Source organism: Phocoena phocoena, chromosome 10, assembly GCF_963924675.1.
Source record: "Phocoena phocoena chromosome 10, mPhoPho1.1, whole genome shotgun sequence".
Lineage (NCBI taxonomy): Eukaryota > Metazoa > Chordata > Mammalia > Artiodactyla > Phocoenidae > Phocoena > Phocoena phocoena.
In genome coordinates, this window is record NC_089228.1 from 58,788,315 (window position 1) to 58,804,937 (window position 16,623).

Consider the following 16,623-nt stretch of genomic DNA (forward strand, 5'->3'; position numbering starts at 1 on the left):
TCTGACTGCAACTTACAATATTGGATTATTACAAATGGCGGGGACATAGCACCACCAGTGAGGTGACACCGGAGAATTTATCATCAGGAGTAGGTAGCTTTATAGAATATTGGTATTACTGTACCTACATTCTTCTAAAAAATATTTGGATCGAAGCTAATTTATCATTTAACAAGACACCTGCACAGTGCCTCCACGGCCCCACCTTCAGAAACTCTGCTGAAAATGAGATTTTTTTCTTTAGTGGTATTTAGCTGTTGTTGTGAGGCTTTTGGCAGTGTGCTACATCACACTTGCATCTTCTTTTTTTTTTTTTTTTTTTTTTTTTTTTGCGGTACGCGGGCCTCTCACTGTTGTGGCCTCTCCTGTTGCGGAGCACAGGCTCCAGATGCGCAGGCTCAGCAGCCATGGCTCACGGGCCCAGCCGCTCCGCGGCATGTGGGATTCCCCCAGACCGGGGCACAAACCCGAGTCCCCTGAATTGGCAGGCCGACTCTCAACCACTGCGCCACCAGGGAAGCCCCACACTTGCATCTTTAAAAGGGCAGGAGGGGATTGAAATGAAATTAATTTTATGCAAACCACTATCTCTGAGAGCTGATGGAGTAAATTCTATATGGTTTGATGTAATATCTTACACCTCTTCTTTGGTGGGCAGCTCCTATGAGAACAGGAGTGGTCTCAGATAATTCACATAAAGTAAAACTCCAGGATCTTCTTTTTGCCACCATTGCAGAAATATGTTTCTTGTAAATTTGGTTCTGACATTTGTCATGGGATAAATACAAAATGCATTGCTATACATTAAGCCCATGGGCCAAATCAGCCCCACCACCTATTTTTGTAGGTTTTATTGGAACACAGAAGTTGCTCTCACTCATTTGTGTGCTGTGCATGGCTGCTTTTGTGCTACAACAGCAAAATTGAGTAGTTGTGACAGATACTGTGTTTCTCGCAAAGCAAAAATGATTATTTTCTGGCCCTTTATAATTAGAGCTTGCTGACCCCTGAGTTGGACCAGCTCTGTTGTGCACTGTCTAGATGTCCCAGTGGTTCTGGCTGAAGGACCTGAAGGAACAGAAGGAAAGGTAGGGAGCCAGAAGGAATGCAAATGCCTCGAAAATACACTGGGATAAAGACAGTTCCACAATCCCTAAACATTGAAATGTTCTCCTCAGAGTAGAAACAAAATGTAATGGAGGTGATGTAGTAGAGGAAGGGGGTCTTTACTAGTCATCAGAAAGTCCTGGCTTTCCTTCCCTCCCCTTCCTCACCCACATCACTTCCTCCCTCAGACTGAGCCCTGTTCCTCCTCTCAGAGGTCACTGCTCGCCACCCCACACCATCCCCAGAGGGGCTTTGGAGGCTCTGCAGAGAAGTGACCTCTGACACATAATAAAGATTAAACTACTAAACAGAACTAAACAAAACAGAAAACTCTTTCTCCACTATTATGCAACCAGAGCAAGGGCTAAAATTGCCTTTGACAGATGGGTGCTCTAAAAAGAATTAGTGTAAAAACCGTGGTGTTATAGTAATATTATGTTTAAAACAGTTGTTCAAGCATTGGGCTGAAACGAAATCTATAGTCATTATAGGACTACATTATATTATTTTACTTATAGTAAAAAAATGAATATCATTTTTCTTTTCTAAATCTCTTTTCTAAATCTCATTTAAAGATTGTGGTTTTCATAAACAACTGTCTAAAATGTGTCCTAACTGAAGCTTTTATCACAATGTAGATAAATTGGAAAGCAAGATTTACAGTAAAAAAGGGTGACAAAAAATAATATTGAGGGTGGGGAAATGGGAAGATATTGGTCAAAGGGCATAAACTCCCATCTAGAAGATAAATAAGATTTATGGTTACTATAATTAACAATACTGTGTTATATACTTGAAAGCTGTTAAGAAAGTAGATCTTAAATGTTATCACCATACACATAGAACTATTGTAATTACGTGAGAGGATAGAAGTGTTAACTAACCTTATTGTGGTAATTATTTTGCAATATATACTGTATCTAATCATCACATTGTACACCTTATACTTGCATATGTTTTATGTCAATAATATCTCAATAAGGCTGGAAGAGAAACTAATTGCCATATTTATAAATTTTGAAGAGACATTTTCTATAATAAACTATTTTCAAGGTGAAAAAATAAATAATATTGAATAACATTTTATTTTTGGATTACCTAAAATGGTTTGCAAGGCTGAAATTCCTGAATTAGTTCCAGAGCTCGTAATTAATTTACTATGTCCTTTATTGTCCCCTCTTTTCTATTCCACTCCTGCTGAGATCATGACATAAAGCTTTTCATGGTGCTTCTGGCCTCTGGTGTCTGCCTGCCTCAGTCCCTGCCGATGTGCACAGACACATTAATCCTCGGATGTCTCAGAAATGGTCACCCAGTCCCCACTAACAATCAACTTAAATACTACATTCTCTTCCAGGCATTTTTCTCTCAACTCATTTTATTATTTTGCTCCAACTCACGATCAAGCCTTCCTTCCTCACCCCATCCCCCACAAGTCTTTTATTTTATTTGTTCACTATAGTCCAGGTAGATTTACTAGGTGGTTTTCTGAAGTATTTCACTCATTTCTTTTCCATTGTTATCATTTGCAACTAATTTTTCAAATGACTTTTTTTTTTGCTAGCTTACCCAGAGACATCAGAGCAAGGTGAGGTGGATTGGAGCCAGAAGTTCTGAAATCCCAGCTCTGTTTCTGATTACCTGGCTGATGTTGGTCCAGCTATTCAATCTCTCCCTGCATGTAAGCTTTTATTTCTAAGAAAGTAATAGTACCTAACTCATAGAGGTGCCAAGAGGGTAATTTGAGTCTATGCATGTAGAGTACTTAGGCAAGCACCTGCTGTGTATTAAGTACTATGTTATAGCTTGGAGAGTATGAGCACTACCCTTGGACTTCTATGAACCCTTGCACTGTTGCTTACTGGTCTTGTAACTTTGGGAATACTACTCACCCTCTTTAAACCTCAGTTTCTTCAACTGTAAAGTGGGAATAATACCAACCTAATAAGATTGTTGTAAAAATTCAATGTTGAAGATGAAAAATTTTGCATAGTGTCTGGCTCATAATAAGTACTTGATTATATTAGTTGTTTCTACTATGAGTATCATCATTATTTATTGCCATCATTGGACTTTTTTGCTACTTTTAATATCCTATAGTTCCAAAGAACTTGAGGATGTGCCTAACTGCCCTAGTCTTTTCTATCCTACTACTATAAAGTTGAAGATTATTGGTCACATTCCCTCTAAATTTTTTAATTTGCACTATATCAAATAGATAGCATTAGAACTAATCAGTTCTTCAAACTTTCTGAGTGCAAGAAAAGCAAATAAAAAATTACAGGTATGTTCAGTTAATGGGATTTCCAGCTGATGTCATAACTACTTTAAACCCAGTTTGTGAAGTAAGTCAGGAAAATATTAGCATATTTCTCACAATGAAGTCTTGAGTCAACTCTCACAAATTATACTCTGCCCTGAACCTGTGAGTTTTGGGTTTTTTTTTTTTTTTGTCCAGGTGTGTTATCTGTTGCCTTTTTAAAGCCAGAAGCTTTGCCTTTTACATATTCATATCCAAAAAAGATGTTAATTTTTAAGACAGAGTTGTCTGGCTCTGCTGTCAGACAGGTGACTGATAGATTTCTCTAATCCTCTGACCCCACAATTCCCTAATGGAAAAGCAAGGATTATACCTCTTACCCTTTATTATTGTTGTGAGATTATGTATCTAAAAGTCCTAAAATACAACAGCCACCTATTAAAGGTAACTATATATTTTTTATCTCTCATTGCCTCTTCCTGTGGAACTTCACATAATATAAAATGGGCATTCAATAAATGATAAGTTAAATTGAATCAAATAGCACAATACATTTTAATAGCTTAAGAATTATAAAGATGCTGATAACTGGATTGGTTACATAAATTTAGAATTTTTCTCTCTTGCTTGTTCATTTATTTTATTCATGGTCAAAATCTCATTTGAAAATGAAACACAGTTAATAGCAAGTAAGCTCATAAAATTAAAGTACTTCATCTTCTAATAAAATTAGGAAGTTGGAATTTTATTCTTCAGGCAACAGGGAGAGATTGATGTTTTCTAACAAAGAAGTGACATGATTAATTTAGTATTTTAGGAAAACAAAAGTGAATTTAGCATTTAAAACAAAACCAAGAAGCAAAAGATGAGTGTATATTTTTTGATGTTCAACTAAATAGAAGGAGACAAATCAGGAGGAGCCCTGAATGGAAAAGTCCACAAATAGTTGGAGCCTCTCAAACAAGTAGGTCCATAGCGACAGTCAAAGTTTAAGATAGTTTTGGAGATGAAAACTGAAAATGTGATGTTATTATAGCCTTTTAAGGAGCTTAGAATAGAAAAAGGGGAATACAGCTAGATGAAACTTGGTAGTTTGGGAAGAAATTTTAGTGGAGATTTTTTTCATGGAGGAAAGGGCTTTGGTAGATTTAGTTTGGAATGATATTTGCTGCCTAAGTTACATATGAAAACTATAATACAATATTGTTTCATTTAAAGGGAAATACAGTTTCCCGTCTTCAATAATGAAGAGAAATTACCTTAATTCAAATAATGAGATTATTAAAAGTTATTGCAAAGAACTAGCTTCCCCAGTAAAAGCCTTTAGCTCATATGACAAAAAATAATCACAAAAATCTGTAACTGATGGAAAGATTTAGCAGCCACTATTTTCCACTGAATGGAGAATCCATAGTGGAAGACAGCCAAAATATGGACAAGGACTTAATGCAATGTAACCATTCCTGTTTGGAAAAGCCATTGATAATCAAACTACCCATGCAAGTTGTATTTAATTAAGTTTTCTTTGACAGAAAATTATGAGAGAGATGTTGGCAAAACACATAAAAAAATGCTTTTCAACCAGCAAAAGAAAAAAAGAATTTTGGGATTCTTAGGTATGCTTAGGTATTTGTCACCCTATACTGGGTCTTAATTTTTCAGTGGGCATATAATAGGCAAACTCATAATCAACTCAGAAGAAAAAAATGATATAGAAACTATTAACTTGTACCCAGCACAGCCTTTTAAGAACATACCTATAGAAATAAAGTAATGCTCAACTCACTTTCATTATTAATCCTTAAGCCATGCTGTATATAAACCATAGATTAAAAAAAAAACCTAATATATACTAATAATGTAAAAAACAAGAGAATGGTAGATCTCCTCAAGGCTGAGGTGGCATTTTTTGCTCTCTTCCCCCTTGTCTATAGCAGACACTACAAAAAGATCACAGCTGCAGAGCCTGGAGGAAACTTCAAAATACACTGTGATATAATATTTTCCATCAGCTAAAATTCACCTTAAAAAAGCTTCAGAGAGAAAACCTATGTTCATCCTAGTAAGTGTTGTAAGTGTTAAAAAAGACCTTAGTCATCATGGTAATTAAGGTACAGGTTTGGATACAATCGTTAAGTGTGTGGCCAACAGAAGAACCTGCATCTGTTCTAAAATGGCTTAAACGTGTAAAACACGATGCTAGAAGAAGGATGGCTTAATCAAGCTTCAACTTTAGCAGAAAAATACACACAATTTTAAAAGACACCATCTTATATTATTTGGGCACATAATTTAATATTTTAACAGTGTTTAAATACCACTAACTTTCTATGAACTTTTGAACCACAGGTAGTATTATGCCCATTCTATAGTTTCAAAAAGTATTTCATTAACCTTACATGTGTTGGTTATTGTAAATATTAGTAACATTTCACAAAACAAAATCCTACAACACATTCTGGTAAATTAGTTTCTGCTAAGAGGAGACTTGAGCGTGAAACTTAAACAAGACTGTTTAATGGAATACAAATATCAATCTAGAAACTCTAATAAAAATCTCCCTTTGCTGGGTGAAGGCTCTTAGCTTTTACACAGAAAACCACCACATGTGGTGCCCCTCGAAATGCATTATAGATCAGGCTCATAATCTTTCCTTCCACAAAAATGGCACAAGAATTGATTTCAATTATCATTTAATACTTATTTCCCTCTCCTGTCAAAAAAATGTTCCATACACTTGAAACTGAATGTTGGCAGCCTGAATTCATTTATGGAACTTTTAAGCGCTATTGAATTACAGTGAATTTTCTAGTTCTCTCATTGTTACTGGGAGGATGCATCAGAGTCTGAAATATATGGTAGGATGTGCTACAGTGCCAACAGGCTTAGTAAGACCGATGGGAAGAAAAGCTTCTCAACAATTTGTCAAAATGAATTTCATAAATTAGGCTAACATGACTGATTATACATGACCAGCACCTCTCCTGTAGAACTGAGCTGACATCTCTCTTTGCTTTGTTTGCCCCCATACAAGTCCCTGTCTGGGTATGAACTGTTGGAAAAACCACGAGGTAATTTAAAAATAAATTAGACCTATGTCTTTTGAAACTAGAAACTATTTTGCGTGTCTGAGGGTTTTGGCTTGTTTGTTTTCATGCTATACCAACACATAAGATGCAAGAGAGTATTTATGATGTTGTCAGTATGTTTTCATACAGTGTGATGTTCTGGTGGGCACTTCCAGAAGTTGTGTGCCTTTACTTGCACGTTCAATTCTCCCACAAAACATTTGTTAAAAGGACAGCATTTCCACAAAGGAACAGCATACTTATCAACAGTACCAACATGGTTGTAACTAAGGACAGTGGAACAGACTTGCAGTACTAGAAACTAAGGTTACACAGTTCTTTCTTTAAGCAATACCCCACTGGACCCCTCCAGCCCTATATATACACTTTCCTATAAATGTTGCCATTGTTTTCCTCTAAGGGATCCAGAGATTATGGGTTTGAAGGTTATATAATTTTGCATTCTATCTTTAAGAAAAAGGTTACAAAATTATTAAGACAAGTTAAGCATGAGAGTGAATATTTATTTTGAACGAGAAAAGCAATCATGACCAATTGCAAAATTTTAAAAGCTGAAAATACTACAAATATCACAAATTCCCGAAAATAATATAATATTTTTATTAACTGCCTGATGTACCCCTAAATGACTTTTCCCTACTTTTTGAAGCACAGGTTTTTATCACCTCTAATATGACAATGATTTTATAATATTTTCTATAGAGAGCTGAAGAAATTCAGTTTTTTCCCTCTAGCATGGTTGATAGAAAAACATTGCTAACACTGACAGTTTTGAAACATTTCTTTCAGTTTCACATCTCATTGGTGGTTAGTTATAGACTGTTAGAATTGTCACATTTGGGGAAGCCCCTATCAAATTTCTTTCACAGTTGAGCTAAATGACATAGAAGAGTTTTTGACAGAACATTTCCAGCCCCAAACCATTCAGTTCCGGTTCCTCCAACACTAAGCACGCGTCCCAGCACCAGTGCCGAGGGCACGACTAAACAGCAGACTCAGATCTCCATCCATGAATACATCGGATGAGCCAGGAAGAGTAACCCCGAGTTACTTCTACAATGCAATGTTAGCAGTACCTAACTCATACAAGTAAAACTAGTCGACTAAACCCAAACTTAAAGAATCTCCAACACAAACTCCACTTGGCATGCTCTCACAAACAGCCTTATCCACTCCAACATGACCCCACCCATGGGAAAGTGTGACAGGTAGGCAAGTGATCACAACTGATAGCACGTAAAACACCTTACTTTTGCAGCAAAGGAACATGACTGTGTGAGCACTTCCCCGCGCCTGGAAGGTCAGTTCTTCCAGCACGGCCCTCTCTCCTCCTGTCCCCTGCGCACACAGCCCCACACAACACACCTCTGCTGAGCCTGGGCTGCCTGTCCCGACTCCTCCCTCATCCTCTTGACAGCAGACCTTAGTGTTTCCATCTTCAGTGTTACCTTTGCCTTGATTCTTCCAGTCACTTTCCTGTGCTCATAGTCAAGGCCACCTCTCACTAAGTTTCACCATTGTAGTCGAACCCCTAAATCCACCCTAACCAACTGAGAATGATAAAATTCCCCCAAACCTTAGTTTATCCTCTGCTTAAAAACCTTCAGGTGGCCCTTTATTATACAATCAGTGGCATTATAACCTCAGCCTTTGAACTCATCTGTAACCCCAATTATTTCCCCTGCTATTTTAAATGAACTCTTTCCCCAAATTATTTTCCTGTATTCTTTAGGTTTGCTTTGAAAAGTCTCTCTTCTTGCCTTCCCCTTTATCATTCCTTTTTGCATGGAGCATCCTTCCTCTTCTCTCTACTTCTCAAAGTAATACTTATTCATCTTGGTCTGCTGTTGTTTTGCTTACCGTCTTAGAGGTTTTTCTAAATACCCATAGTTGTGAAAATAATTATCTTTGCTGGAGAAGGTATAGTCTCTATTTGACACAATATATGCTATGTTGTACCTTCATTCAGTTATTGTTTACATAGAATGTGTATATGTATGGAACTGTGCATGTGTATAACATCTTTCCAACAATATCATAGGTTTAATTTATTTGCTATTACCAAGCACATTACTTAGAACTGCAAACATAAGATAAATGTAAGAAACTGTTTCTGCCTATAGGATGTCTAAATTTTGTAAGTGGGAGAAGATAAGAGTGACAATTATAATAGAGTAAGATAAGAACCCCACACAGCAATTACATATTATATGTTAATTGTTAGCCTTTTGGACCCTCCCACTAGACGCCATGCTTTTGAAAGTAGAGGCAGCGTCTCTTTAATCACAGTTTTAATTTTTTTATTTTTTTGCAGTATGCGGGCCTCTGTTGTGGTCTCTCCCGTTGCGGAGCACAGGTTCTGGACGCGCAGGCTCAGTGGCCATGGCTCACGGGCCTAGCCACTCCACAGCATGTGGGATCTTCCCGGACCGGGGCACGAACCCGTGTCCCCTGCATTGGCAGGTGGACTCTCAACAACTGCGCCACCAGGGAAGCCCCACAGTTTTTATTTTTCTGACACCTAGTTTCTAGATGTATTGAGTTCTCTATAGTTGTAGATGCTTGTGTAGGGGCTGGGAGATGTCCTAAATATTGCTGAGGGGATTCAAACACTGACTGATGATCTGGATTTAAGGTATGAAGTACAAATGACCTGTATACATGTGTTTGAGTTCTTTGTGAGACAAGTACTATGTAGAATATAAAACTGGGTACAAGCCTCAGTCTACTATAGCTGGTTGGTAGTGTTATCATGAGATTAGTGACGGGAACCTAGTAGGTATTCAAAAGTTTAAGTTTATTTTACATATTATCCACTGATAGAACTTTATATTTTGTTGTGTGGGAGCTTTTTAAAAATCTATTCTCCAAATCTACTTCAATCATGATGATGGAGCTGAAAAAAGTAAATGTACTCTTCTTAGCAGAAAGTCAGTGAAGAGAAGCTTTAAAATATTTAAAGTCTGGATTAGGACATGTAACAAACTAAAGTTCACATTTTAAAAAAGATTCAACTAACACTAAAGATGGTTTTGAACAGCAGTCTCATTGACGGTGAGCTGTTTCAGGTCAGGCAAGCAGCCTGTAGACAGTCCACGTGGTCAGAGCCTCAGCAGGGAAGGAAGAAAGGTCTGAAGAGTGAATTGCCCCATACTGTCATTTATAATAAAGGGAATCTTGTCTAAGTAATTTTATCTGAAAGTTAAGGACCCCTTGATATTTTCACAATCAACTCAGCATGGTGCTGTTATTTTGCTACTGAGACACTTAAACTTTTGTTTTTCTTACCTCTTACAGAGGAACAAATTGTTTAAAATTTAGGATTTCTGTCAAGTTCATAATATTTTCCTCCTTCTCTGGAAACTAATGCCTCTCCATATGGTCCTTGGGTCTGGGTACCCAGGAAGCATGCTTATGTTGTGTGAATGTCACGCCTACACACCCACATCACTGGTAGCTGATGAGTCTGTAGATCCCAGATCTGATTTCAAGAGACACCTGCTCTACAGTCATAGACACCTGGCAAGCCCGAATGAACACAATTCTCCCACCTGGGGATCCAGATTAGGGCTGAGAGATGGCCAGCCAGTCAGTATCTGTAGGTGAGCAGAACTGGACTTGGATGTGTAAACTTGGCAGCACCACGTGCTGAGTCATGTTGATCAGCATAGCCAAATATCCAGTTTGTATGTTAAAGTGGAATGAAAACATATGCAAAAAAACAGAGAGGAAATGTGGGGAGGGATTCTAGTGCCTCGGTTTAGCTATTTCTTAAGGCTTGATGGCATTCCTATTACTGGACTTCATGATGCCTAATACAGGAAATTTTTACATGTTGAGATGTGGGGAAGTCATTCTGGCTTATACATGAGTTAACTTGAATTATATTCTAACTAGAACAGCCGGAGCCGCCCAGCACGGGCCGGGAAGGCCGGAGGGACGGCCGGTCGGCCGGCGTCCGCGGGGCGCGCTGGGCCAGAGTGGAGGCCCCAACTACCTCAGGTTGTTGTGCCGCCTCCATGCTCCGGTTCTGGTTGCTCGAGCGCACCACCGCCACCCGCAGCCACGACGACGGTCCGCGACTCCCGCTGACGGACTCCCCACCCAGACGCGCCGCTTCCGCGCGAGCAAGATTAAACTTAATATTTTTTTCTTCACTCTTACAGATATTAGTCAGTGTTTCATATTTAATCAGTAGCGTTCCTAAAAACTAACATACTTTAAGCATTAATGTGTTCTTAGTGACACCTATCAACCATTTTCACTTTGTTTTAAGATTACATTTTTCTTCGTTATTAACCAGTCCATAAAACATTTATATGTTTTGAATGCACAGAATGTGACGGTAACTGTCCTTGAAGAGTTTATATTAGTAATCATTCACAGAGGACATTTGAGAGGATGGCATGTCTATGGATGGTTGAATGAAACAAACACCTAGATTAGGGAGCAGGCACCCTGGAGAGGTTAAAGGCAAAATATATCTGTTTCATAGGACTATGATCTGGCTTGCATCAATTCAATTGAACATTTAGAGTGGACTTAGTATGGTTATACAAGTGAATAGAAAACTGCCCCTTTTTACAAGTTTCACAATCTAGTAGGAGAAATAGATACAGGGACTAGAATATATGACCAGTGGAAAGCTAACAACCTGGATGAAAGAGGTCAAAGGGAGTATAATGTGATACAGAGGATTGGAAGGGGATGAGGTGCTTAGAGACACTGCACTTCTTCTGTTCAGTCTATATTTTCTGAGTTCTGAATTCTTACCTGCCAATTCCATATCTTTTATATAGTGAGAGAGTAGGATATTTAAATGAAAAACCAACCACATGGTCTTAAATTATTAACAAAGTTTATAATATAATCACATTATATTTGTCAAATACTTTTGAGTTATGTTAATCTTTATCATGTCCCAGGATAATCTTCTAAATACATAACTATTCACATTATGTTTATAATTATTTCCATTTTGAAATTGATTGAGTGTTCTAAAGATAAGAAAACCTGAGGATAGTTTGTTTCTTAAAATCTAAGCTATTTAACTGATACTAACAACAATGATGGCACCTGTACAATGAAAGATTTTCTCAAAATGCCCTCATTTAGGGCTTCCCTGGTGGCGCAGTGGTTGACAGTCCACCTGCCGATGCAGGGGAAACGGGTTCGTGCCCCGGTCCAGGAAGATCCCACATGCCGCGGAGTGGCTGGGCACGTGAACCATGGCTGCTGAGCCTGCGCGTCCGGAGCCTGTGCTCTGCAACAGGAGAGGCCACAACACTGAGAGGCCCATGTATCGGAAAAAAAACCAAAAACAAAAAAATGCCCTCATTTAAAATGCACTGCTAAATTCTGTTGCAAATGACATTTGTTTTCTGCAACAAACTGCTATGTATTTCTGCTATATTCGTGGTATATGAATGTCTTTGAAGTTTAACTTATTCCCCATCAAACTTAACTCCTCCTAATTAACTGATTTCTCAAGAGTACTTACATACTCTTCATACCCCTCATGGGCTGGAGGAGGGGGTGCCCTGTATCCTGGCACAGTGGGTGATGCCCGTGCTCGCGGGGCAGGGACGCCTCTTGCTACAGGAGGCACTGGAAGAGCACCACGGGTCACAGTGGTCCCTCTAGGGGTGATAACGCCTCGTCCAGGTGGTGGGAGAGGAGGAATGGCACCCCCACGGCCCCTAGGAGAAACAGGTCACATACAGATGAGAAACAAGTAATGAGATCAGGCAAAACTCTCATCTTATAGCCTCTATACAATGGGAAGAAAACACATTTATTTCTGCATGTCTGAGTGTTGTGAGTGTGTGTGTTTAAGGGAGACTCTTTGGGATATAAAGCATTTTGACCTCCACAGAATAAGTTTTGTAAATATTGGTTATGACTTAGTTATCATAAAAACCATGTAAAATAATTTGATATTTTCTTTTATAACACTAGAAATTCAAAGCAAACCAAACAAAAATCAACCCACTCTGATTTTTATTCCAAATTTACCAAAAAAGTCTCAAATGAGAGCAGTGTCTAGTACATGACTCACTGTACCATCCATAGCTGCTAATTGTCAATGTCTCCGCCATGCTGGAGGTTATTGACAGTGATGGGCAATGTTGTCACTTACAAAAAAAATTCTGTCTGCACTTCGATAAAATGTGGAACTCTAACCATCATGATATCATTCTGCTAATTATAGTAGCTTAAGTTTGAGGTCATTGTCACTGATTTATCATTATGCATGTAACCCCCTGAACTGGTACAGTCCCTGATATAATTTATTTCCTATGGTAACTATGGTGCTAGTGAAATACATGAGGGCTCTGTAAAAAAAATAACACACTGAGTACTTGGTACTGCAGTGCTTGACACAAAATTAACTTGTATTAAAAGTGTAAGATCAAATGGTTGCAGTAAACTCTTATGGTATTCTGAGGCCTTTGGAAATGTTGAGTGTTTGTCTAAAGTTTTTGGGCAAAAGCATGGTTATTTCACTTTTTATTATGTCTGAAAGTTTGGCCTCTAGAAAGTACTGTTTTCAGCAAGAACGCTAAAGCTTTGGGGGAAATAATGATCACGGGATGTGAACCATCACACTGGTTGGCTGCACCCACAGATGGGGTTGTAGATTATGCTTTCTGCTATGAGGAGCAGTCAACTGGCTCTTGCAGAAAATGAGCTTGACAAGTGAACAATAAGAATGCTGGTGAAGCTTTTAAAAGTTTTAAATAGATTATAGAGCTGATGAATAGAGAGATTATTAGAGAACTTACTGTGAGTCTAATGTACAGAGAATGCTCTCCTGTACTGGGAGACCCTAGAAGGCCTAGTGCCCACTTCAAGCACAATGTAACTGAGACCACAATATTCTACATTAGCATGATAATATAAAAGCTAATCTATAAGATGGATATAAAGAGTAATTTTACCTTCACTGGATCTCCAAGCACCTTATATACAGGGTGTGCATACATCCAGGTTTGCCCAGAATAGTTCAGAATTACAACTGTTGTCCTAGTTTAGCATTTTAATACTTTCAACAGTGTCCCTGTGTGGGTGGTAAGTTATATGTCACCTTACTTTAAACTATATTCACAAGTTATATCTATACCACTGAATAATCACAGGTAAGTGTTATAACTACTTGAACCTAAGGTAGATTATTTTTCTAAAATAAGATTTCTGAATCTGTATCCATTCTTTGTGCTTTAAAATTATATGATGCTCAAATCAAATCTAATTTCTCATCCCATTCCTTCATCAACTGTCTCCCAGACAGAGCCCTGGAAAATCTGTCTCTTGAATCTGACTCATTACCTCCCACTCATTACATCCCTTCCCTGGAATATTAACCCTATATCTCTCTTCAACTCAAGTCCTCAATTCAACTCAAGATTCACATCACCTATTTAGAACGTAGTGTCCCTGGCTGAATCCACTCTACAATGTTCTTTCCTTTATTTTTCTGACTTCTTGAAAGTTTTCTATCCTTAATTCTTCACCTCCTGCTCATTCCTGAATCAAAAGCAATCTAGTTATTGTTTCCTCCTCTTTATTGAAAATATTCTTGACTGGTATCACCAGAAGCCTACTGGTTTCTAAATCCACTGGAAATCAGTCCCCATTCCACTGTAACTGTTATATTTATCACTATGGGTTACTATCTGGAAAATGCCTTCTTTGAACTTTTATGACTCTGCTTTTCTCCATATTTCTTCCTCCCTCCTTTATATTCTTCAGGCTCATTCATTGACATCTACTCCTGGGCCCACCTTGGAATGTGGCTATCCCCATTTTCTTCCCCCCACCCTCCTTCTGTGCCTCACGGTGCACCCCTGCAGTCTCTAACCCTGATGGCTGTTATCTCTTTCCTTCCTACCACACACCATACCCTGGATCATGTCTCCTTAACTTGTCTGCATGTTAGAGTCACTTAAAGACCTTTGAAAACCTCCAGACTCCAGACCATACCCCAGGCCAATTAAGTCACAGTCTCTAGCAGCAGCGAGCTTTCAGTAATTCCAATGTGCAGACCAGTTTGGGAACCACTGCCTTACATGTGTCATCTAACTTAAAAATCTTGACAACCTTGTCATGTAGCCATTTCTAAGCTATTTTAAAGGTTGAGAACCAAGTCACAGAAAGTACAAGTCACCTTCCCAAGGTCACACTGGCAATCCATAGACCTAGGATTAATTATATTCTTCATTAAATTTGGTCCTTCACCTAATTTTATTGGATGATGTCATTAATCTCTAACCAGGGCAGACATGAGAGAGTTATACTGTCTAGGACCACTCTCTTGTCTCCAACATCTAATTGGGCACTAATTCGTATAAATTCTAATCTCTAATCTAGTCCTTTATCTCTCTAACACTCCAAGTGGTATTCATTTCTGTGTTGGATAATGAACTTGTATTCTCCCTGGCTTCCTTGTCACACACCTCTCTGTCTGTCTTTCTCTCTTTGCTCTAATTCTTCTCTATCACTCACAGTGGTGACTGAGTAGTCTTTCTTGGAGACAAATATGATTAGCCCCCTCTTTAAAAAGCTCCATTAGATTCTATCTATGTATTAGTTCTCATTGTAGTAAACAAAACCTTCAAAGTCTGCCTCAAATGTTTTATTTTCCACTGTTCACTCTCATTCAACATGTAGCAGTGATGTGTGTGAAGATCTTAATTCTTCAATTACATAATATATATTATTATAATATATAGATGTAATACTTTGTCTTCTGGTATGCATTATTATTGGAAGATTAGATAGTTTTCATAGATATGATTGTTGAAACATAAATTCCTTTAATTAAAGAAATTTTCAACAAATTAAAGTTTTAAAAATATACCAGGTACCGTTCTTTTTGAATTTAAGTGTAACTGAATAACTTTAAAAAGTCATAATTTCATAAATATGTACAAATCAGCATCCATTAACCCATGTGTTCAAGAACTTTCTGATCAATATGATCTTCTGTTTTGTGAAGCTATTTTCTTATTCTTATTTAATTGCAGATATATTTCATCATGTGGTTTGAAACAGAAGACAACAGAGTTCTGCTACATTTACTTTTATTAATGTTAATACATTAATTACATCAAGATAGCATTGAAAGTGAGGTTTAATTTTCAATATTAATTTTCTTTTTTAACATGCAGTATCAGATTGTATGATATATGGAATGTTAAAAAGCAAAAGCTTTCAATCAAATTTTTCTTCTAAGATATTTAGAAGTCTAGATTATAATGCACTCTTCTTTATTAAATAATTAAGGAGATTAATATTTTACATTAAAACTTCACTAAAATTGAAATCTTATATGGTCCACTCAAATATGACAAATGTATTATTACCTTAAGGAACACCAATAACAAAACAAAGTCTTTTAATATGATGATTTTGTAATCTCAAAAGCAGGTTAATGCATTATTTTTTTAAATGGTCCCTATTCCAAGGAATATAGAATAGAAAAAAACTTGTTGCCTCTATAGTCATTCAATACATACTTAGGTTACACCATATATAACTGCTAAAATTATCATTTTTTGAACTACAAAAGTGACAATTTCATTATTAAAACCCTATGACTTAATCAGTTTAAGATTGCCTGCAATGATGTCATTTCACAACCCATCATGCTGAAGTTAATATAAAGGCTTTGTAAAAGGCTGATTCCATTTTAAAAAGTCCATAAAAAATGTTATGTCACATTAATTTTTAGCAATAAACTAATGTTCCTAGGTAGCATTAGAAAGTTCATATAAAAATTTTTTTTAAGAAAAAAATGTGAAAATAATCACTGAAACATTTTCAGAAGTTTTTCCTTTAATCAAAGTAATTTCTATAATCGCCACATTTTACCTTTAGTCAATTATTTCCTTGATGTTTTATTTGGAAATTGATCATTCTTAACTTCTTTTCTGATAGTGTAAAATTTTTTGAGGTGTCTGTGACTTAAATGTTAAAAACAGTGGTGTTTTGAAAGGTGGTGAAAATATTTGGGGAGTAACTTTAAAAATAAATTGAATCAGCAAAGTATCTTAGAATCTCTTAAAATGGTTTCTATGCAGTATATGAAATAGTATTCTAAATCTAAGCCGTTTAGAGATTTGAAGGCCAACTATAACAGGATAAAGAGAATGACAGAGTTACACA

At 37.3% G+C, this 16,623-nt stretch overlaps 1 protein-coding gene across 2 annotated transcripts in view; it reads right to left on the reverse strand.

The window, feature by feature from the left end:
- KHDRBS2 (KH RNA binding domain containing, signal transduction associated 2) overlaps positions 1 to 16,623 on the reverse strand; it is a 690,124-nt gene that overhangs the window by 237,553 nt on the left and 435,948 nt on the right. For both annotated transcript variants that reach the window (XM_065885301.1, XM_065885300.1), the window contains exon 6: positions 11,957 to 12,155. In XM_065885301.1, the coding sequence (XP_065741373.1) occupies positions 11,957 to 12,155 (199 nt within the window). The remainder of the gene's footprint in view (positions 1 to 11,956; positions 12,156 to 16,623) is intronic.